The 24476-nt window shown below is 41.3% G+C and overlaps 1 protein-coding gene across 3 annotated transcripts in view; it reads right to left on the bottom strand.

Annotated features, from left to right (window-relative positions):
* The window catches only part of LOC113929260 (chondroitin sulfate proteoglycan 4-like), a 75159-nt gene that overhangs the window by 12803 nt on the left and 37880 nt on the right, over window positions 1–24476 (bottom strand). For 2 of the 3 annotated variants that reach the window (XR_003522140.2, XR_003522141.2), the window contains exons 8-10: window positions 19377–19549; window positions 5160–5343; window positions 2006–4480 (exon numbers count right to left, since the gene is read on the bottom strand). Coding sequence is in view for 1 of the 3 variants with exons in the window: in XM_027606030.2 (XP_027461831.2) it covers window positions 2433–4480; window positions 5160–5343; window positions 19377–19549 (2405 nt within the window). In the remaining 2 variants the exon portion in view is untranslated. Of the gene's footprint in view, window positions 1–269; window positions 4481–5159; window positions 5344–19376; window positions 19550–24476 lie in introns of those variants that run through there. The other variant, XM_027606030.2, reaches the window with a different exon arrangement.

Raw genomic sequence — 24476 nt, 5'->3', positions numbered from 1 at the left:
GGGGACACTTTGACCTCAGCTTTACCTTTGTAAATACCCTACCTCACTTTTTTTATTTCCTCCTGATGTGTCCCACCTGTTAATACCAGGTAAAATCTTTTCCTTTATCAAGGAATATAAGGAAATGAGTCTGCCTGCAAGTTTTATTTGTTTTTTAAGATTTTATTTACTTATTTGACAGAGAGACACAGCCAGAGAGGGAACACAAGCAGGGGGACTGGGAGAGGGAGAAGCAGGCTTCCCGCGGAGCAGGGAGCCCGATGCGGGGCTCGATCCCAGGACCCGGGGATCATGACCTTAGCCGAAGGCAGACACTTAACGACTGAGCCCCCCAGGCACCCCCTGTTTGGTTTTTTTAATACATCTTCTTTTAAAAACATTTGCCAGTCAGAGTTTCAACCACACAATGGAATTTTCACCCTTTTATTCTGTTTTTAGAATATAGTTGCTGCTTAGACTTGGTAATGGGTTTATTAATCCTTTACTGGGTAGACAAGAAGATTCTTCATTGTGGCATTAACCAGGGTTTCTCAACCTTGGCATTGTTGAAGTTTTGGACCAGAAAATTCTTTGTTGGGGCTGTTCTGTGCAGTGTTGGATATTCGGCAGCATCCTTGGCTTATACCCAATGGATGCCAATAGCACCTGTTGTGAAAACCAAAAATGTCTCCAGACCTTGCCAAATGCCCCCGTTCCAGGGGCAATTCTTCCTTCCACCCTAGAAACACTAGCCACTGGCTTTAAGGAAATCATTAAACTATGAAAAGGAGATATTAAAGTAGACAGACATCCATCAGAAAGATCAAAATTCTTATTTCCCAAGTATTTCGTATTTGAAGAGTATTTTAGTAGATCTTATTCATTGCTTAGCCTCCCTTAATTACATGGTGGGCTCATCCACTGATCTCTGACATGGCAGAATCCTCTCCCAGCCCCAGGAGAGATCGTTAGTCATGAGAATTCTACTTCCTTTTACCCATTTCTCAGTTCTAGACTGAGACATAAAAGGGGGGAAATGTTTGAGAAGTTTTCCTCTTATAAGATTAAAAAATTATTAATAATTATAAATAAGATCCTCTCTAAAAGAAAAAAACCTTTTTGCCATATCTGTTTTTTTCCCACTAGAAAGTCTGTCTTTGAATGTGATAGTACTGCTTGGAGCATGAGCAGTCCCTCACAATCACAAGGAGCTAAAAAAAAGAAAGAAAGAAAGAAAGAAAAGAAATGCCAACATCTTGAGCAAGGTAAAGCAGAAAAAAACAAAAGAGCTTCAGTCCTTGATGATATCTTTGAACCATTGAACCAGCCTTGGAATGTCCACCTCAGGCTGCTGGTTAGTTGAAATAATTCAACACTTTTATTGCTTAGCCAAATCAATAGTTGGCAAACTCTGATTTGTGGGTCAAATGCAGGAACTAAGAACTGTTTCTGTATTTTTAAAAGGCTGTTAAGAAACAAAGGTTGTTAAAAATAAACAGCCATATGGGGCCCACAAATTCTTAAATATTTACTATGTGGCCCTGCATAGATAAAGTTTGCCAATCCCCAATCTCAACCACTCATAGCTAATGTCTTGTGATTTGCAACCCAAAGTATTCTTAACTAAAACAAGTACTGATATCTTCATTTTACAATTATAGAAACTGAAGATTGAATCTGCCAATGGTAGGCTCAACCAGACAAGTCAAATACAAATTTGCCATTATTTCAATTCATTGTAAAGTTAAGCCAAATTGAGGCATCACAAAACATTTAACAGACTTTTCTATTTTTTAGGGCTTCAAATCATATTTGTACCAGAGGCTTAATTTTACAAATCAGAATAGATGAAGCCTCTTGATGAAACACAATAGGCTCAGTGAATACCTTCAAAGGGGGTCAGACTGTCCTACTGTCTGGAGCACCAAGGCATTTCCTGCCCTAGGAAGTCAAACCGGGAGACCCCAAAGAGGAAAAGACATTACAGAAACACACCACGAACAAACTTGCTGATTTGATAAATTACCTTTTCTGCTTGCTGAAACAGTTCCTGCATTTCCTTGCTGACTCACTTAGAGAGAGTGAATCCTTAGTGGAAAATATCCAAAGGCTTCCTCCATTAACTTTAGCACCCAAGTTAATACTGCTGTTTCCAGTTGGACCAGCATGTTTGGTAGCACCTTGATAAAGGATTTAAATATCGATAAAATCTTATACTTAGAGTCAGGTCCAGAAGAAGGCAGACAGAGCTCGTTATGGAAAGCCCATCAGATGAGTGTTGTACGAGTTACAGTAAACACTTGCCCACATCTATGGGGCCATAACTGAGCACTGAGTGACTGACTGGCAGGGCCAGGCTTTTCTCAGTTGATCCAACCAACATTTCTTTGCCTTTGTACACCAGTGTCTACCCCAGTACGGTAGGTGGTCAATCAGGAACAAAAGCCTTCGGTCTACACCCAATACTGGTTGTGCTTCAGTGTTGGGTTGGTTTGTTGGCAGAACTTGACCATATTGGGATCCAGATTCATCCACGTCTCCCAAGGAGCACATTTCTCCACTGGCTCAGTGGCTGGAGAAGCCATTTGCTCACTTTGTGGGTCCCTGAAAAGACTGACTGGGGGATTTCTGGAGCTTTTTAGAAGGGGTGTCACTGTGACAGTGGGAACAGTTATGCTCCTTTCTGGTCTAGGACTTGGGGTTGTAGGTTCAAGATTGGTCTGGGACTTGATAAGAGGTTTTGTCTTTTCTACCTTCTGTCCCAGCAGCCAGACACACAAGGCCACTGCAGTTATTATCAGCAGGAAGACCACCACAGCCAAGGGTACAATGACCATCAGGGGATAACTGCTCTCCCTGGGCTGGGTGGGTGCCCCAGGACTGGCACTGGTTGTGTCTGGTGGCCAAATGACCCTGTTTGGAGAAGCCTTGCCATCCAGAGTAGACTCTTCACCAGGGTGTCGTCCCCAGGGACTTGCTTCCTGCTGCCTGGTCTGGGTCAGCTTCCCTAGAGTTTCTGTCTTTGCTGTGGGTCCTGAGGAAACCACAGGCTTTTCCTGAGAGAGACCTAAAGTCACAAGGTTATCTGCAGTGACTAATAAAGAAACATCAGGGGTAAAGGTTTGCAAACATAAGGGGTCAGGTGACACTATGGTGAAGGGTAGATGACCTATTGCTGGCTGCACATGGTCTGCCCTGAGCAAGAAAGTGAAGGAGTCATTCAGCATATCAATGCCTGTTAGGTTGGCATGTGGATGAAGCATCAACAGCCCTTGGTCAATGTCCCTCTGAGTGAACAGAGTAGCGTTTTCCATTGCCATGCCTCGGCCCACTCTTCGTACAAGTCTTCCATGGACAGGGAGTTCGGTCACTTCAAATTTGGGATCACTGTTAGTCCTATTAGCAAGCTCAGTAGCATCAAGGTCCTTTCTTTTCAGCTGATAAACCTCCCTGTTGGTGACTGTCAGGTTTGACATAACCCGCAGTAAAGGCTGCACTCTGATGTTCAGTGTCTGTCCCGTCAGATTGCTTTCTGGTGTAAATACTGAGAAATACAGCTGGTCCTCTGAGGCCCTGAGATGTGTCATATGGTAAGAAAGTCTTCCTGAATGTAGATCTTCCTGCCCAAAGCTAACAACCACCTGGTTTTCAATGAGCAGATGCCCATGTTGGAGGGGCCATGTCATCTTGTAAGTGATTTGGGGGCTTCTCCCATTGGTCGTTGCTGACAAGTGAGTATTGGTGATGGGGACAGTTGTCTGGCCTTGTGGGAGAAGTAGGTCCGTGAGGTTCACAAGGGTGATGGAGATGGGGATGACATCCAGGTGGAAGAGCTTATAGAGTGGGCGGTGTTGGCCATCAGTCACACTAAAGTAAAACACACCCGAAGATGGGCTTCCATCTTGTACAAACCATACCTGAGAGTTATCTATGTCAGCTTGCGTGAAATGGTGAACAGGTATGTCTGGATGGTGAGCCATTGCCAAAAAGCCATTATTAGGATTACGGATGATCATATATCTGATCTCCTCTGGAGGACTGTCGAGATCTTCCACTCTTAGGTTTTCTGGTCCCACAACCAACCTATTTCCCTGCAGAACTTTCAACCGAAGCCCTTTTGTCTTTAATTCTGGTGCCTGGTCATTAATAGGAGATATGGTGATGTTAAACATCTCTTCAAGGAAGTCAGCCTCTGGCTTGGTGGTGGACTTGCTCTTTTGTTTCGGCCAAACGGCAAAGGTAAAATTATCAGCCAGCGATTCAGAGTCATCGTGAAGGTATATGATTCCAAATTTATTAACTATATACTGGGAGAAATTGGGTTTTTCCTTGGTAATATTCCTCTCTCCAACCATAATGGTTCCATGGTGAGGAAGAGACGTAACCCAGAACCAGATTTCATAGGAAGATCGCTGAGATTTGGGCAATTTCAGTAAGAGGTTGGAAGCATCTAAATTAGATTGGTCAATGAGAACTTTGTCTCCCTCCTTGACAGCAGCTCCTGTGAAAATATAAATATAAAGAACAAAGTGACATTCCATTAGAACTTTCAGATGACACCTGTAAAGCTCTTTCTCTCTCAAATTTCCCTATCTGAGTGGATTATTCTAAACCCCTGGGTTGCTCAAGGACCTGAATTGGCATTGTTATGCAAGGCATATAACAAATTATATTTTAAGTATACATATCCTAACTAATAAGTCAATATTTCAGGCAAGAGAGTTCTAAAATCTTGAGATTCACTTATAGAATGTTAATTTCCTGACTTATCTACTACTGGACTTTCTCTTGCCGTGGAAACAAGTGCAGCTTTCAATACCCCTTTCCTTTCAGGAACTTGCCCTATTTGTTATTTTCATTTTCTATAGACGGTTTTCAGTAATAGGCATGGTAAAGTCCCCATTTGGAGTTACAAATAAAATTCTTTAGAGTTAATTTTCCATCTTCCCCCCAACTACAACTATTAAAGCTTATGAGAGGAAAAAGAAGAGGCCCAGAGAAAGAGCACACAAAAAGAAATAAATTTTTATAACCATATACGTTTTATTTCAAAGGTTGATATCATGGCATTGATATGATATCATGGCATTTCTAATTAATAATGGGAATATTTATTTCCAAATTATCCCTACTTTAATAATTATAGATAAGCCACTGGCCATATCTTTTGGTGGCTTTACCTGTATTTGCAAGCAGACGACTCTGCCGACCAGGTTCAGTAATTTCATATGAAATAGTAATACGAAACTCCTCAGGGCCTAGAGCTGCCGGTGGGGATGATGTCGTAAACGTGAAAGAGTCTTCTGCAGTCCAGCCAGTGTTCTCATGGTCCACATGCTGGTATACTATAAGCCGTTCATTGACCTGTCCAGACATGAAGAAAAATCAGCCCCTGGCTTCAGGGATAATATGAGGACATGTATCCTAAGGAGATACAGGTTTTTTTCAGGGTTTATTCTCATGCTCAAATTATGCACATATCTATGCAAACACAAGAACAATAACAACGTGGTAACCTATTTGTCAAACCTTGGTGTTCAATTGCAAAAATAGTTCATTTATCAGAGAAAGAAAAGCACATTGATTTTGAGATGACTAAGGCTATGGTTTGTATATTACAGAAAGCATATAATGAACCTTCATATGCCTCTCTGATAATTTTAAAAACTATCAACTCACAACCAATCCTATTTCATATAATACTCCTACCCACATTCTGCTCAACAGCTTATTTTGAAGCCAACCCCAAACACCATTTTATCTGTAAATATTGTAGTGAATATTGACAAAGATGGCTCTTTTAAAAACATAATCACAATACCATTATCACATCTAAATATTACTTAATATCATCAAATATCCAATTAGTGTTCAAATATATCTGATGATCTAGTATATATATATATATTTTTTTTTTACACAGGTGCTTTGTTTGAGTCAGGATCCTTAGAAGTCCCCACATCACATTTGTTTGATGCTTCTCATAGGTGTCTTTTAGCCTATAGGTTCTCCTTGTCTACTGTTTTTCTTGTAATTTATTTATTATTTATTTAATTTATTAAATATTTATTTATTTATTAAATATTCTTATATTCTAGATTTTGCTGCTTGCATCCCAATGGTATTATTTAACATGTTCCTCTGTCCCCTATATTTCCAATACACTAGTAGTTAAACCTAGAAATGTAGTAAGAATCAGATTTAAGTTTTTATTAAGAATGTTTTACAGGTTGTATTCTATATTTCCTCTGCATCTCATCACAACGCTGCTTCTCTTTTGGATATGTTAGTATTAATAGGTGAATTCAAGTGCTGCCAGGTTGATCTATCTATTTTAGAACTCCCCATCAGCCTTGTCACCTGATAGTTTTACAGAGTCATTGATATGATTGCTTAAGTCCCTTATTTTTGCAGTGGCAAGGCATTGATATTTTTAATCATCCCTTCTTCATTCTTATCTGGAATTCTTCTATAAAGAAGAACTTTCCCTCATCAGCTATTTGGCTTTGCTGAGGTACAGTGTATGCAGGAAAGACAGAATAAGTACTTGATTCTTTCTCTTTATACAAATTTTTAGAAAAATGAGTCCCCTGGCTCCAATATCTAAACATATCCATTGGTTTTTGTTTTGTTTGTTTTGGGATCATTATAAATTCATGAGTTTTAATATATGATGTATTTCATTCCATTGCAGTTCTTACTCTCCTTGATGTTCAAATTTTCCCACCTTGCTTAGGGTATTTTTCCAGATTTAATCTAAGTTCCTGATGCCTGTTGCCTATCAATGTCCTTGCTAGCTCAACTGATGGAGATGGGCCCCACCCAGTGTTCTGTTGTCCAGATCCCATGTGGGTAGTCCTTCCCCTAACAACAGTGACTGAAAGTTATAAATCTCGAACCACAGAAGGGAAGGCTAGAGATAAAATGTCTCACCCTTTAATTCCTATAGGTCACATCTTTTTCTGACCTGCTTTCTATTATAGTATCTGAACTTACAGGTATGGTTTTTCAAGGTATTTATGTCCATGTCGAAAGTGTCTAGGATAAATTATCATATAATTTACAAAGCAGTTGAGTCTATTTCATCAGTCAGTATTTGGAAATACTGTATTAATTAACAGAAGTTTGGTGGTGTATTGCTCTGGCTCAACACTGGTGCAATGGATGTACCCAGAATCAGAGTTCTAGAAAGGCTTTTGGTCTAGTGAGTTTCCACAAAATATGAGCTTCCTGTTTCCAGAGTGCCCAAAAACTGTTGGTGAGTTTTTTGTTCCTTTCCTATTCAAGGTTAAGGCAAGGAAATGCTGTCATTTGGGGATTTTAAATGGGGAGAAGAAAGTACTGTTTCTCAACATTTCCTCATCAAGAAGCAAGGTCATTCATAAAAAATTGGTTTCCCCAAAGATAATTTCTGGTACTGACTACTGACTTGATTCCCTAGAAGTTTCTGGGAAATAAATCAGTTTTATTTAGCAGTTCTACTATTTCTAGTCTCAGCTAAAGATTTATGATGAAATATTCATCATAAATGTATTCCTCTTCCTAGAAACAAGCAACTGTGCCATGGATTTTGGACTGGAGAATTGTTCCTAAACGTTCCCATTCTGCTTGAAAGAAGCATAATATTATAAGACAAGAGACATCCAGTTTCTTAATGTTAAAAGTAACATAGTCTACTGACCAGGAGGAAAAATTTTCTTGGAAGCTTGTCAATCTTGTCCTTTGCTTCTTTGGTTTAAGTAAAAATTAACTTCCCCCAAAATATAAGATAAGTTACTGGAATAACCTAAGGGTCTTCTGATGTCTACAGGATGAGGAGTGATTGTTCCAGGGAAAGAATGGTTCTCAAAAATGAGAACAGTTGAGATGAAGGTCAAAAATCTGAGGGAAATTAATTGGAGAGGAGCCCTAACCATAGCTGTGTACTTTGGAAGACTCCTGGAGGAGAGGTCTGCTATCAGTTCTTTTTCTGAAAAGTCATTCCAAAAGTGAGAAATTGTGAATAACTTATTGACTCATTTTATGCTGGAGAGTGAGAGAATTGAATTAGATTCATCTTGAGTGTATGAGCTTCAGGACTGGACAGCAGGTAACTGAAAGTGCTGAGCTAGAAGCAAAAGGGAATGAGTGTGCCTGTGGAATGTCAACTTGGCAGTCATGCCCTGAAGGAGGTTTGAGGTGAGTAGAGTCTTTAACATTTAGAAGATAGAGAGCTTTAAGAATCAGATTCTAGGGGTACCTGGGTGGCTCAGTCAGTTGAGCATCTGATTCTTGATCTCAGCTCAGATCTCGATCTCAGAGTCGTGAGTTCCAGCCCCACGTCAGGCTCCACACTGGGCATGGAGCCTACTTAAAAAATAAATAAATAAGAACCAGGTTCTAAGGTGTGTGTGCACGGGTGTATGCATGTGTGCATGTGTGTGTGTGTGTGTGCGTGTGTGTGCATGCGTGTGTGTGTGTGTGTGTGTGTGTGTGTGGTGGAGAGGGCTGGAAAAGGGAGAACAAGCCCAAGACTTTATGGGAAAAAGTGTAAGGTAAACCTCAAGAAAGAAGTATCTCAGACAGGATTAGGAATTTTGTTACCTCAAATAGAAAGTGGCCTTGGGGCAACTTCCAACAGCTCTGCATATTTCTGCTGTATTAAATATAGATCAATAAACCACTTAGCTGAATACCTGGACTCTGAGATTAAGGAGAGAGGAGAGGGGAGGTTTTTATTTCCCATGGATTTAGATGAGTCCAGATATTTTCTCTTTTACAGACGGAGTCTTTCTAGAATGTTATTAGAAGTTAAAATTTGTATAATTCCAACTAGTAAATGCAGAGGGAAAAACAGAATGAGAAAAATCACGATTTGGCAATCACCATAGTAATAAATATCTTACAGGAATCCTAAATGATTGCTTACACTAGCGAGCTAAGTTGTGATGAGAAACAGGATATTTAAATAGTTCCAAAGTATTCCCTCACAAAATACTTAATTACAGAAAGGGAAATAGTAAGTTCGCCAAGGAGAAACCTGAAAGACGGCACCTGACTAAGTGGCGAACATCATCAGTGACAGGGTGGAGTGAGCATCGGTGCTTCCTGACATGAGGCCAGAGGAGACCTCAGCATCTCTCATGGCCATTCCCGCCAAAATGCACAACCTGAGTTGGACTGTGAGGAAACGTCCAATGAAACCAAACTGAGGAACACACTACAAATAACTGGCCTGTTCTCAAAAAATGGCCACGTCGCAAAAGTCAGCATGTCTGCAGAATGCTTTCAGATTAAAGCGGACCAAGGACACCTGAAAACTAAATGCCGTGTTTTACACTGTGGATTTTTTTCTTTAGGATATTCTAGGATATTCTTTTTTTTCTAGAGGATATGCATTGAAACAACTTGGGAAATTTGAATAAGGTCTATAGATTATATAATAGATTGTATCAATGCTAATTTCATGATTTTGAAAATTATACTGTAGTTATACGAGAAAGGCCTTATTTTTAAGAAATATGCACTGAGGTATTTAGAGGTAAAGGCACATCATGTCTGCAACTGCCTCTTAAAATTTCAGAAGTGTGTGTGTGTGTGTGTGTGTGTGTGTGTGCGCGCGCGCGTGTGTGAACAGGTATGATAAAGCAGGTAGTTAAAAGCTAACATTTGGGTAATATGGATGAATAGTATACTTTGTACTCTTTTGCAATCGTTCTGTAAGTCTGAAATTATCTCAAAATAAAAAAAATTAAAAAAAATAATTCTAAAAAGTAAATCCCATAGTGTTTTACTATTTCAGCTTCAGGAAGGGACCAATAATTTCTTTCCTCTGATCACCACGTACGTGCAGAATGGGGGAGGGGGTAACCTTTGCATGCCTTGGGCACTCCGACATCAAGAAGTGCTCATTTCCTATCCCAACATCGTTCCCCCCACCTCCAACTTGGTCCATTTCTCTAGTACCTTAACACGGCTGTACTCCTACCTAACACATGAGTGGGTGAATATGCAGGTCAAAATCCTAGACCTGAGTAGTCCTTTTATTTGAAATGACAATATGATAACACCCCTTGGATCTCTGAGATTTAAATCTTCTGGATTTCATATCCTTGATTCCTACAGAACCACAAAGAAAAATATTTGTTAGAGGCCAAAGGGATAAATTTGGCTCCCTGAAAGCCAGGGGCCCTACTGAATTTTCTGTGCTGGGTTAAAGTTTACAACTCAGAGGCTGCTGAGCAGCTCAGAGAGGGTGGGAATTTAGCGAACTCCTCTCCATCCCCCCAATCATCGGCCTAGCTGGGAGCAGAGCTGAGACCAGAAGCCAGATCTCCACACTTGTAGATAAGAACCCTTTCTCCTAGAGTACTTTATTGGAGACTGTGTGGCTCCAGCTGCCTGAATGATTACATACATTAATATAAAAATGGAAGGAGAGGAGTGTAGTAGAATTTGAACCATGGGTTGATCAGACCTACATTCAAATATAAATGCTTCCAACTTTCAGCTCTGTGGCTTTTATGCAGGTAATTTAATCTCTCTGAGCCTACATTTCTGCATTAAAGTACGGAATAACACCTCTCTTGTAAATATGCATTTAACCTAGTTAGTCTTTTGCCATATTAATGTTCAAAACAACATGCCCTGAGCATTTCTAAGTCTTTCAGGAAAGCATCTAAGTCCTCCCTAATCAATTCCTTACTAGGACATCAGCGGATTCTGGTTAAGATGGAAGGTTATACTTATTTTTAATAAAGAATCATGGCATGAAAATATTAAGCAATTAGAAATTTCTAAAACACGCCTAATAAAATAAATCTTTTCTCATAAAGCAAAGAAATAGTTAGACTGGAATTTTGGCACATACTCCAGAAACTTACTTCCAGTTGCTTTGTAAATAAGTATTAGTTCACCATCCTATACTTGACATTTCAAAAAATATTTGTTTAATGAATATGCTAGTTAAAAAGTGCTTTACAAAATTTAATTATAAAGTATGTTTATATCATGAAGCAGTAGAAACAAGGTAATCCAAGACATTTCTTACCCATTTATTTAACAAAAACACAAACAGTACCTTTTACTGAGTCCTAAATATGTGCCAGACACTCTGCAACGCATATTATGTAACTCACTTTATTTAATTTTGTTTTAAGGGCCTTATTATATCCACTTGACAGATTAAAAAAAAAAAACCTGAGGCTCAGAAAATTTAAATAATTCACTCACAGCCAACAAGTGAGAGAGCCCAGTTTTTAATCTAGTCCCATGTGACTCCAGAATTCATGTTTTTTTTCCACCGCACTGTTCCTTCACCATGGAAAGCTCAATGCGATTCTAGGCAACTAAGAAATTCGCAAGATATGTGCTCCAACTTTAAGGAGTTTAGTAATGTCAAAAGTCAGTTGGTAGGTATGGCTAGGGCAGACAAATGCCATTTTGTGGTCTGGCCTGGCTAGGACATAATCATCATTGGCCAGAACTTGTAAGGACTCAAAGAAACAGCTCATTCTATATACTGCATTTATTACAAAAGGAAAGTTAAAGAAAACCTGTGTTTTATGTTTTCTTTTATACTACTGCCATTGTATATCAGGTACAAACTTTCTCATAGGACCTTAGAGGAAATAACGTGGATTGAGGGGAAAGGAGTTTCTATCTAGATCAAGGCTGAGGGCAAGTCTTTTCTGGCCCCAAGGTGACTGGCAGACATCTATTTTCTTCAAGCTAAGCTCTTTAAACCTGAAGGCATTTTTATAGTTCCTCATTGTTTGACCACATGATTTTACACGTGTGTAAAACACAAACCTCACTGTTCTTCAGATATTTTTGTGTGGGTGGGCAGGATATAGTTTTTTTGTTTTTTGTTTTGGCAAGATATAATTATTAAACATTCACATATTACAAAGGGTCATTATGAGTGCCCTGAATGAACCCAGGGGTGAAGTGGGAGCTTTGATACACCATGCTTGGTGAAGTCAACCATGACATAGAATCTGACAATTTTTTCCCCCAAATCGTGTGCACATTCTCTAGATCCACAAAAGTACATGCAGACAGGACTGAGTGTTAAGAGAATAAAACTGTCAGACTTGGCCAAAGACAGGCTAGAATGCTCTGGAGCATCTCTTCATTCTGAGGGTCTTTATAAATCCAGTTCCCTATGGTCCTGATAAGAACATCAGACATAAGTCTTTCACACTGATCTCTTCCACGGTAGGGCTTAAAAGTCACTCACAGCTTTGAAATTCCCACTGGAGAAGAGAGTAACCAAATTATCTTGGAGTCAGCTGGGAAAAGGGAGAGAGAGAAAGGGAAACATGGAGTCCGTTCACTTGATTCTCCACAACACGATGGTTTTGTTAAAGGTCCCAGTCTCTAGATAGGATAACTGTTGTCCAGAAGAAGCAAGGGAAACAGAACTGGCCAAAAAGTCTCTATCTTGGGCAGATCTTGATGGAGAAAGGAGGCTGCAGAAAGCCAAACACTTCAGAAAGGTCAGGTCTCTAAGGTTCCATATAGGTTAACCAAAAAGTCCTATAAGCTAAGATTTGGAAGGCTACAAGGTCCAGTGCTCCTGAAGGATGAGCTCAGACAAATGACTCCTCTTCATGTGCCCTTCCTTACTTTTACCAGGACTGGCACTATCATGTGTGCAGAGAGCAGTTGGGTCTGGAGGGCTCAAGGTTCCCAGAAGAGGTCAGAAGTCTGGGGCAGCCCAGGGAGTGGCAGCTTGGAGGGTGCCCAGGTACCATGCTAAAGAAAGCGGAACTGGGTTGAGTCCTAGAAGAGATTTTCCTTAACGGGAATGGATAGAAGACCTAAGTTCCTAAAGGGTGCTACCTGGAGATCTCCAGCTAGAAATGGGCAACTGAAAACCAGGTCCAAATAACTACCCATCCCTCTCCATGACTGAGCCAATCTCCACACAAAAAAACTAGATCGGAAAGCTTTTCAAGGAGCCCAGCAATATAGCCATCTATAGCCCTACTTGGCAGAAAGGTCTAAATCCACATTTATATAGAAGTGAACATTGATTCTCATGGGCTATGCCATTATAAGCAATGGAAATCTTTAATAAAACTACCAAACGAGATCATAGAAAAGGTGATTCATTAGGTAGTATGGGACATCTTGCTTTTTTATAGATGAGTGTAGTAGGCTAAAAATGTACCCCCAACATTAAATATCAGATCCAAATCCCTTGAACCTGTGAATATTACCTTTTTTTTTTTTAAGATTTTATTTACTTATTTGAGAGAGAGAGTGAGAGAGCACAAGTAAGGGGAGGGGCAGAGGGGGAGGGAGAAGCAGGCTCCCCGCTGAGCAGGGAGCCTGATGCGGGGCTCGATCCCAGGACCCTGGGATCATGACCTGAGCTGAAGGCAGGTGCTTAACCGACTGAGCCACCCAGGCGCCCCGAATATTACCTTCTTTGGCAAAGACTTGGCAGATGTGATTAAGGATCCTGAGATTGGAAATTACCCCGGACTGTCGAGGTGGGCCCTAACTGCAGTCACAGACATCCGTACCAGAGGGAGGCAGAGGGATATTTGACTTAGATGAAAGAGGAGATAAGAAAGTGATCAATGGAGGCAGAGATTGGAATGATAAAGCCACACACCAAGAAATGCTGGCAGCTACCAGAAGCTTCAAAAGGCAAGGAAGGAATTGCCTGTTAAAGCCTCCAGAGGGAGGCTAACAGCTTGATTTCAGCCCAGTGAAATGGAGTCTCAACTTCTGACCTCCAGAACTATGAGGTAATACATTTCTGCTGTTTGAAGCCACCAAGTTTGTGGTAATTTATGATAACAGCCATAGGAAATTAATACAAGGAGAAAAGAGAAACCACTCTCACTGAAATGGGAATTAGTTCTATCTGCTTTTTCAAAGGAAGAGCCAGAAGTTCTAAGAAAAAAAAGAAAAAAAAACACTTCTGGTTATTCAAAGTCACTGGGCCAGGACCCATGAGCCAAATTTCAGTTTGAACAATGAATAGATGAGCAAGTGACAATTGAATATTTCTACACGTGGGAAATATGCTGGCACATAATTCAGTGAACTGTGATGGCAAAACCAAAATTGCCAAAATGAAACACTGGTGGGAAATGTCCAAAATGATCACTGAGTCTAGTTGCCATTGAGCTTGCTACTGAAGAGACCCCAAGAAACTGGGGGGCGAGGGCAAGAGTAATCATTAACACAAAGACACTGATCCTTCTCTGCTCAGAAAATGAAAGGGCCCAAGTTTAATGATCCCATTGTGCTCTCCATTAAGTTGTAATGAATTGATTTCTATCCTATGGGAAATGTGCTCGCAATTTCTTAAAATGTCTGTGTTATCTTGAGCACAAACTCAGACTCCAGGAAGAAGAGGTAATTGGACAGAATTCACAACACCACAAATGCATTGTATTATTTTCTAAGTGTGGGCCTGGAAGGCTGTGTTTGTTGTGTTCCAGTAACATTGACGAAGATGGATGATTTTCCCTCCACAATGGCACAGTGGCTTAAACGCAATTACTGCCTTTATGGGAAAAAAAAAAGGCCAGACATCAGAAACCTCAAAACCAAAACACTTTGCTTTTTAATGATTCCAAATGATCTAAACATGCACTGGAATGAAAATCACTCAATTGGCCCTCTGCTCTACTTGGAGTGCTTTATAGAATTCAACTCATACTTTGTTCACACATTCTTTGAAATGAACAATAAATCTCTAAAATTGTAAAAAGTTTTCATTTCATAAAATCTGATGATTCACCTTCTCTGTGTCTGTGTGTGTTTATCTCTTCAGGGTATAAGATTTTCAGCACAAGTTTCGTGATTTAGCTTTTCCCATTTAGGCAGGTGGGTTTTGATGGTGAAAAACATTTGTTACTTGATTATCTTGGTAGGTTGACATGGTATGGTTTAAAAAATAGTGAATTTATTCTGGGATAAGAAAATATTTTGAGCTATAACATAACAAATGTATCCTTTCAATTACTCTTACCTCCAGCATATGATATTAAGCATAATTTCTAGATTTCTTTCACAAGCTATAGCCATCCAGAGTCACTGATTAAAATGGTCATTTTTATTTATCCACTGAAAAAGCAAGAAAGGGTGTGGGTTTTATGTGCAAAATGGTACAACGGCTTCGCCTCCCCGGCTGAGGACGGTAGAGGGCTAGAAACAATTTTGTCCTTTAAGGTAAAGACGTGAAAGCGAACTCAACCATCAACTGCCTAAAACATTTTCCCAATTGGACACTTAGCAGTGGCTAACTGAAATTAGAAAATTTGAAATTAGAAAAACTGGTGAAGAATGCCAAAAAGCAATCAAAGCCATTTGATGACATGAACATGGCTGAATAGTTCTGAACTCCCTTCTACAATTGAACTTGATTCCTGCTTGAGTCATATCTCTTTTCACCAACCAGACTGAAGAGGGCTGATCAAAGCACGAAATACATGCTCAATAAATGTCTTTGGTAAGTAATTTCAGAGAAAAGGTTGTGATTATCTCCTCACCTCCAAAGTCTGTCTCGACCACTTCTTTTATGTCCCAAATTGTTCTGGAGCTGCTGGGTAGTCAATCTGAGCCATGATGAAATGGCTCAGAGTCAACCAGGGTCCTATTTGACAGAGGCCATAAAATTGCAGATTTTAGGAAAAGATTTACATTCCATTTGCACATGAAAAAGGAGAGAGGATCTGGAAATTGGAAAGCCAGGAAGATGAATAATAAGTTTCTTCCTCTTCCCAAGTCACAAATAAAACTGCATTTTTGAACACACAAGCCTAAACAAAATGGGAATGTCTTCAGATTAATGTCAGTTGTACTGAATTTATTGACAACGCCCTGCTTTCCCCCCCAATATTAATGTACCGCTTTAATGTCTTCTAATTTTATTTTGATAATAGCACATGTTATTTTCATACTCAGAAACACATGCACACGGAAAGATTCAGAGTGAGCACTTTGGTTTCTAGCTTTACAGAGTTTCCTCAGCATACTCTCTCTTCTCCCCACATCACTGATGTGTTTTGTGACTACTGAGGCAGAAGAGTGGTCAGGGTATTTCAATGACATTTATTCATAGACATTTAGTCAAACATGTCCTGCCAGACCCACCTCAACTTTGCCACAGCAGCTGCTCTGGGGAGGAGCCCTTCCACTGGGTCCTCCTCCTTCTGGCCGCTAGGGTGGGAGCTTCGGACCCGGTCCCCAGCCCCCGGGCCTCATTCTGCCTTCCAACCTCTGGTCCGCTCAAGGTCGAAGTGCTCCATCCAGGCAGGAGGACCTGACATTTCCTCAGCCCCCTGCTCTCATCATCACTCAGGGAAGTGTGTTCCAGAACACCAGGGGGCTCTTCCCCAAAGGGGAAGGGTAGTTGGGTTACGGGGTGACAGGCAAATGTCACCCTCTTCTAATGACCTCATTTCAATTCATTAAATCACTGTAGCACATTAGGATAAACATGGCAGCCAATTCTGGTGTCCCAGAAAAATTGCCTTCCCCTGTGAAACCAGTCTTTTGGCTACTGGGAGAGGCAAGGAACCTCTCACACTCCCAAGAACAAAAAGATAGTAACAGCCTTAGCCAGCATTTAGCTCGTGTCTGCGGCATGTGGAGCAGTGTGCTAGGCATTTTGTACCCACGATCCATGTTAATCCATACACAAGCTCCTAGAAGAAAGGACAGCCTGGTAGAGGGGAGCATGACCTAGTGTCAGAAGCCCTGGGTTCAAATCCAGGTTCTGCTGCTCCTGAGCTGTGTAACTGTGGGTAGGTTGCTGAACGTCCCCGTGCTTTAGGATCTCAGCCTGTAAGGTGAGATGATGAGTAGTAAAGAAGCAAGTTTAGGACAGCACGTGGGACTTGATGAATGTTCAAAATGGCTTCAGTTATGATCACTACTGTTTTCCTCATTTTACAGATGCGGAAACTGGGGTTTAAAAGATATGTAATTTGCTCTAACTCACAGAGCTAATCCAGGTCTGATGTTAAGAGGCCAAGAGACTTGTCCTCAGCCACGAGCAGTCAGCAGAAGATCAAGGAGCAGCCACAATGCGCCCAATTCCTAAGTGAGGTGTTTGCCTCACACTCACACATCACAGGCAACAGAGAGTGTGGGCCACTGAGCTGAATTTCTACAGCATCTACATATATCTTAGATATTGCTTTCCGACACAGGAATTGTCACATCTAGGAGTATACTTGCATAAAAGGCCTGATACACAGTTTGGTGCCTTATGTACAATAAAAGGAGCTTGCCTTTGTCCTCCGAGACAAAAGCACTAGGCTGGGCTGCCGGCATGGTGGGTGCTGGCCTTGGAGAGGAAAAAGCCTTGTGTGTTGAGAAGAGCCACTCACCTGGTCCATTCGAGAAGAACGAAGCTCGTATCTCACCACACCTGACTTGTGGCACTTCCCAGGCTGTGCTTCCAGACCAGCCTGCCCCTATCTCCACAGGAAAGACCAACAGTTGGGCCCAAGGCTCCTGGTCCCAGACACCCCTTTGCAGGTCCCTTACAGCCCTGAGCCCCAATCTAACACCTCACTTGCCCCAGCGACCACCTGCCATTGCTAATACATTTCTTCGACACTTTGCCTCTTGGTTTTTAAAGTGGAAGGAATAATGAGAGGAAAAATAAAACCTTAAAATAATTGGATTTTAATCGATGAAGACTTTTACTGCCTGCCCCAGAGCCTTATAACTAGTTTGGGGTTTTAGTTCCTGTTTACAAGTGTGTTGTATTATAAAAGCGGTTTGTTTTCATAGGAAAAGGTATTACAAACAGTGTTCAGATTACCAGGCTAGCCCGCTGTGGTAGACTGTTCTGTTGTTCCAATTATTCAGGGCCTCCTCTCTGTGGGATGACTGACTGTCCTTCCCCACCCCACTGACATCAGGTTTGCTAATGTGACTTTCTTTAGTCAATGAGATGTGAGCATAAGTGACACATGGCACATCTGAGCACAACTTCAAAAAAGTCATCATGTGGTTCTACCCTCACTTCTTTTTCCTCTGTAGTAAATACAGCCACTGCCCAAGAGAGGGGCTGCCCTTTGACCTTGGGTCCTGGAATGAAGGAGAGATGGAGAGCAGACCCACAGCCACCCCACAGCCCATACACAGTATAAGGGAGAACTCGACTTTGTTATTGTGAGTCATTGAGATTTGGGAGTTATTTGTTACGGCAGCATAACTAGTGGATGCTGGCTACCACATTCACTGCAGCTTAGTAGACCAGATTCATCTAAAATCATATATATTTGCAATGAAAACTAGTGGAAACTCATGCTTGAACTGATCACCATCTAAAAAAGTGGGTTTTGTTTTGTTTTGTTTTGTTTTAAAGAACAAGGGTTAGAGCCAAGGCATCTTTATAGGGCTGATATCACTCTTGTCATTATTCAAAATGCAAACTGAGCCTGGGCAGGGTTTGATGTCTTTGGACACATTAAGTTCCTCACAGAATTTAGTTTGCAGCCTAATTTATTTTTTCTTCCTCCAGAGTGCATCTGTAAACTAGAGAATTCATTCTTCTTCTTTATCAGGGCTATGCTCAGAGCTTTTGCTAGCCTCATGATCTGCTTCCTTAAATGCATCCCAAAGGCAGTTGCAAGGCAAAAGCCAAATTCAACTTTGCTACATCACATAGGAGAGAAATGGCATGAAGGTTAAAGGCAGACATGTGGTTCACTCTTACTATGTCTCTAAATTTGACTTTGGAGTGTTTTTATTCCTTACAATGTAAAGCCACAGCCAAATCATCGATCAAATCTATGTACACAATGTTTAAGAACGGAAAAAGCAAGAATTAGTTATGTTCAAGAAGACCATTTGGGAACCTAGACTTTTAGAAAATGAAATCACATATCACAGTCATTCACATTCCTAGGATGCAAAAGAAAAAAAAATATATATCAAAAGGCTTGAATGTTTATCCATTTAAATAAAAAGGTATGTGGATGGTGGTGGTGGTAGAACGCTGGTGAAGTTTAAAACAGATGGTTCTGGATACAGATTAAATACACACACATACAGATTTATGTGTATACGTATAACTATACTATGCTAAATAATGTATATAATTTTACATATTAAATCATATGTAAAATATGACATATCCTGCGGAATTTACTCCTGCGCCTCCGCTTTGGGTTTCCTTTTAAATCTGTCTTCGTGATAAAAGGATTCCTTTTCATTTATTAGACACAGAGTTTGAAGTTGCTTAGAGTTTTCTGACAATTGTGTCATGCTGTGCTCGCTACAAAGTGTTTGGTTTGAAAACCAGCACAGCTGAAATGGTCATTGCCTGGGCAAAGGAGCACATCGGCTGGGCTTAACAGGATGAAGACAAGCGAGGGGCCACCCTGCAGAGCCACCCAGCCCTGCCCAGCTGCACAGACATCAGGACTCACCAGATTCTGCGTAAACACGGAAATATCCTCTGTGCTGTTGTCAGAATTGACTCGCACCAGCCTCCCGAGTCTAGGGGAACTTATAACCATAAACGTTACAGTTCTGTTTCCTATGCTGTCCGCATCACTGGTCACAGCTCTCAGGTCACCAGATGAAAGGGGCTTCATGGAACCTAAGTGAAGATTAAAACAGGCACTGAAGTATGAAGCATAGGAAGGCTGCCAGTTAACAAAATGACCTTTATAGACCCCTGAAAATTCTGGAAAATACATGGTCACATGGGGGGTACTGGCTGGCAAGAAATTGTGCTGTGAGAGGCTAGTGATCTCCACAACATCTATTTAAGGATGTGATTTGCTCCTGGGGCTGGAGATGAACGAGGAAAACCCGATGAGATGAGCTCCTCAGTCCCTGCCAGTCCTGCGTGGCTTACTGGTCCCCAGAGAAAAGATGCAAGGCCAGTGTGTGGGGGCTTGGCTCAGAGTGCAGGAAGGGGAGCTGGCTGGGTGCCCCGAGAGAACAAGAGACAACGCCCTCCCCACCCCAGGAGGACAGACTGCACCCTGGCCTGATGGTAGCTGCAGGTGCTCAATGGAGTGTCCCTCTGTGGACATTTGGGGGAGAAGTTGGCTCTTGAACGAACTTGAGACATCTCCAGAGGACCCCAGACAGGCAGGAGGAAGAACTGGGAACACACAAGTGTTTGTGCTAATTTGACCAAATGTGGCAACTCAGAGCTAGAGAGCCTTGGGGACATTCAGGTTAGAGCACATGGTTCTCAAACGGTCTGCGGTGAAGGAGCAGTGTTTTTCCCCTCCCCCAATCACCCCTCTAATTTTATAAAATACAGTGAAATGCCCAGCCATGTCAGATTGGTATAAAAAATTCTAAATAGTTTCTATTCTTACCAGTTCACAGACTAGAAGATCCGTGGACCACAGTTTGGGGGCACAGAGTTGGAGTACATATCCCTTTAGTTCACTTGGATTTGGGGAATGTCCCCAGCCAGAGAGAGTGGCAGGTCTGGGAGAGATTCTCATAGTCCTCCTGGCCCAGAATCTCACCTTATTTATTCTGTTTTAGTCCTGGCTAAGGGCTTTAGCCTTTTGCCTCACACAGGGTAGCCCTTGGAGTAGTCATCTGATAAATTGTTTATGAAGTTGTGTCAACCACCCCATAATAACTAAGCCTCCTGAACGACATTTGTTTTGGTTTACTTACTGAGCATCGTAGCCTTAGAAAGCAAGGGCCACCAATTACAGTGTTTAAACCGTATCAGGCTCTTAAAAGCGGGAACAGACTACAGCTAACACGAGGGGAAGCCAGCTTTGGATAAGATTTTCAGATGTGCAAGGATTGTGCTGAGCCTTCAATATGGAGCCTCCATTGAGAATGCCTAGCAACAAAACCAAACATGAACAAGTGGGACCACATCAAGCTGAAAAGTGTCTGTTCAGCAAAGGAAACCATCACCAAAATAGAAAAGCAACTTATGGAATGGGAGAAAATATTAGCAAGCCACACGGCTGATAAGGGATTAACATTCAAAATATACAAGGTTCTGATACAATTCAATAGCAAAAAAGCCAAATAGTCCAATTTAAAAATGAGCAAGGGACCCAAATAGCTATTTTCCAAAGAAGACATAAAAAAAAGCCAACAGGTACATGAAAAAGTGCTCATCATCACTCATCATCAGGGGAATGAGAACCAAAACCTCAATGAGATACCACTTCACACCTGTTAGGACGGCCATTATCAAAAAGACAAGAGATAAAAGCTGATGAGGGATGTGGAGAAAAGAAAACCCTTGTTTTGTAAATTGGTGCAGCCACTATGGAAAACAGTGTGGAGGTTCCTCAAAATATTAAAAACGGAACTACCATACAATCCAGGAATCCCAGTTCTGGGTATACATCCAAAGGAAGCAAAACCATTATCTTGAAGAAAATAATTACATATGTAACTACATATATAATTTATATTATTCAGGCTTCAAAAAAGATGAAATTCTGTCATTTGCACCAACATGGATGTCACTGGAGGGCATTATGCTAAGTGAAACAAGCCAGAGAAGGCAAATACTGCATGATATCGCTTACTTAAAAAAAAAAAAAAATCTAAAAAAAAAAAAAAACCCAAACAAAACCAATCCAGTTGAACTCACAGAAACAGAGAGTGGAAAAGTGGCTGCCAGGGGATGGGGGAATAAGAAAAGGTTGGTAACAGGTACAAACTTTCAGTTATAAAATGAATAAGGTCTGAGGATCTAATGTCTGACATGGTAACTACAGCGGATAGCACTATACTGCATTATTGAAATTTGCTAAGACAGGAGAACTTAAATGTTCTCAAACACACACACAAAAGGTAAGTATATGAGGTGATGGATGTGTTAATTAACTTGATGGGGGGAATAATCCTTTCATAATGTAGAGGTATATCAAATCATCATTTTGTATACTTTGAATAGCTTCAAATTTTGTTAATTATACCTCTGTAAACCTGAAAACCCAAACAAAACAAAACAAAATGTCTGAGCCCCTGGGATGGGCACTAGGTCCTGGGGCTCTGCGGGTGAGGCAGGAGTGCCTGGTGATGTCAGCCTCAGGAACACAGTTGGGCCCCAGGTTCAGGACTGTCTTGGCACAATTTTGACTGTTACAAACAAGTACTCAGGTGATGCTTATAACTGCCTCCCACATTTCTCTTACGTCTTTGCCACTGAAATTTTTGCAGACACTGCCCTCTTCCAGCTTCTGGAGCTGGGGGCCCAGGATCTGAGGTCACCCAGGAAGGCCAAGAGGAATTATTCTGTACCCGCAGTCAGTGTTACATAAAGTCAAAACTGAGGCCCATTCTTTGTTACCTGCCAACGTAGGTTTCCCTCATCCTGTCAGGTGGATCGTGTTTTCATGTGTGCAGTCTTTGGATACCCAAACTTCTCTATCTTCAGCCTTTTTTTTTTTTAGAACTTCCCCCCACTGTGCCTTCTTAATTATCTCCTTCGTATAAAGGACTTTAACTTTTCACTTATTCCTCCCTGTCCAGGGCTACCTTTGGCAGGTGGGGGGATGGGAGGGGCTCTTTCTTTAAAACAGTACCATTTAATTTGTCTTAGCCTTTTGGGGGAGAGGACCCACCAGAGATGTTCCAGGCCAAGGGTGCTTTTTTCCTCAGCCAGGGTATATCGATCCCTCATCCCCTTGTCCAGGTATCTAACCCAGAAGTGTTCCTAGGGTTTAATTCCTATTCAGAAGTCATCTGGGCATGTTCAGTCAGCAAGACTAGCCAGCTCCATGTTGTAACTGCCTGATGAGCATCTTTTAGCATTCAGCCCAATTCTCAGAAAGCCAAACATCACTTGCCCCCCAACCCACCCCCTTTTATCCAAGCATTGATAGTTTTATCGGTAAGCTCCAGGAACTTAATTTGGGAAGGATTTCTCTATGGTGCCACCTAACTGTATATTCCATAAAGTAACCGTCCTACAAGAAGTGTGGTAATAAAAGGGCTCATAACCAAATCTGTTTGGCAAGCCCTCACTCCATATTCACCTCTTAGAGATTTTGAAAAGCAAATCAGCATGTTATAGATTTTAAGTCTTGGAGTAAAGAAATCTACTTTATCCTTCTTTTAAATACAGCATTTCTCAAACATAACTTATCTCCCATTGTGTTTGTTTCATGAAAAACAACCACCTCCATAACAGCAAGAGTTTCATGGCCACCAGGCTAGGAGGCCTTGCTCATTTCTTCAACAGACATTACCAAGTGTCTCATATGTGACAAGCCCTAATAAGGAGTAGAAATGTACTAGGAACAGCACAGATAGTCCTGCCATTTCTTTTGGATATGATGATAATCCTAAGAAATACAGATTTGTGTCCTCACTAAGAAGGGATAACAAGTCTCTGAGAGGTTAAGCGATTTGCTTAATGGTCAGATGTAGGTCTCACTGACTCCAAAATGAGTATTTTTATTTTTTTCAAGATTTTGTTTATTTATTTGAAAGAGACAGAGGATAGCAACAGAGATAGTGAGAGGGAACACAAGCAGGGAGAAGGGGGAGAAGCTGGCTCCCCGCCGAGCCGGGAGCCCGAGGCAGGACTCGATCCCAGGACCCTGGGATCATGACCTGAGCCGAAGGCAGACGCTTAACCGACTGTGCCACCGAGGTGCCCCTCAAAATGAGTATTTTTAAAGTTGACGCTATATTGTCTACACTGTACTACTTTAAGCTCAGTGCTGGAATAACTGAGTTAGGAAATGTGATGAATCATTCAACAAATTCAGCCGACTCTCCTCTCCACCTTCCGAACACGCTGCCAAACCTCTTCCCTGGTCCTCACCTCTGCAGCCATTCTGTGCTCTCTGGTGTGCTCACCCCTCTTTGTTGCCACTCATTGAAATGCTACTCCCTCTGCACAGGCAGCTCAGGACCTGTCTAGCCAACAAGCTCTCCCTGACTACTCCGGTCTATGAATTTCCCTCCCCTGAACTCGTGTCGCTCACCTAGTCTGTACCACTCATTGGACCCTTAGCATATGTTTTGTATGGTTAGTGTACTCTTGAGGGTAAGTCTCCTATTTCCTCAATTAGTAAGCCTTTATTTTTTTTCCTTAAGGCTTGATTAAGCCTTTTCTTAGAGCTCTTGATTATCTCCCACTAAGTCTTGCAATATTCAAATCAGTGTTGCAAGACTAGCTGACTAAAAGGTTTTACAAATCTCTGCTCTAAACTCTAGCAACACACTGTGATTTCCTTCTGCTTTCTTCTCTCCCTCCATTCCCACCACAAAGGACAGATGGCCCATGAGTGAGATGTGATTCCCTCTATAGCATGACGGAACCCCAAGGGGATTGGAGTGACACAGTCTGCTATGAATACCCTTCACTGATCAGCTACTGTGTAAGCTTATACTCTAGACCAGTTTGACAAAACTCTCAAGGTCAACCCCTCCTCAACACTCTTTGTAAAAGAGCCAAGTACCATTTGGATATGCAGAAAAACTAGGTCCTAAGACCACAACATGTTCTAATATGTCACGACTAAAGATAAACAAACAAACACATTTCATGGTAGCATTCAAGGTGAAAA

This window comes from Zalophus californianus, chromosome 5, assembly GCF_009762305.2.
Source record: "Zalophus californianus isolate mZalCal1 chromosome 5, mZalCal1.pri.v2, whole genome shotgun sequence".
Taxonomy (NCBI): domain Eukaryota; kingdom Metazoa; phylum Chordata; class Mammalia; order Carnivora; family Otariidae; genus Zalophus; species Zalophus californianus.
The sequence above is the reverse complement of the archived record's forward strand: the minus strand, read 5'-3'. Positions and strand labels throughout refer to the sequence as shown.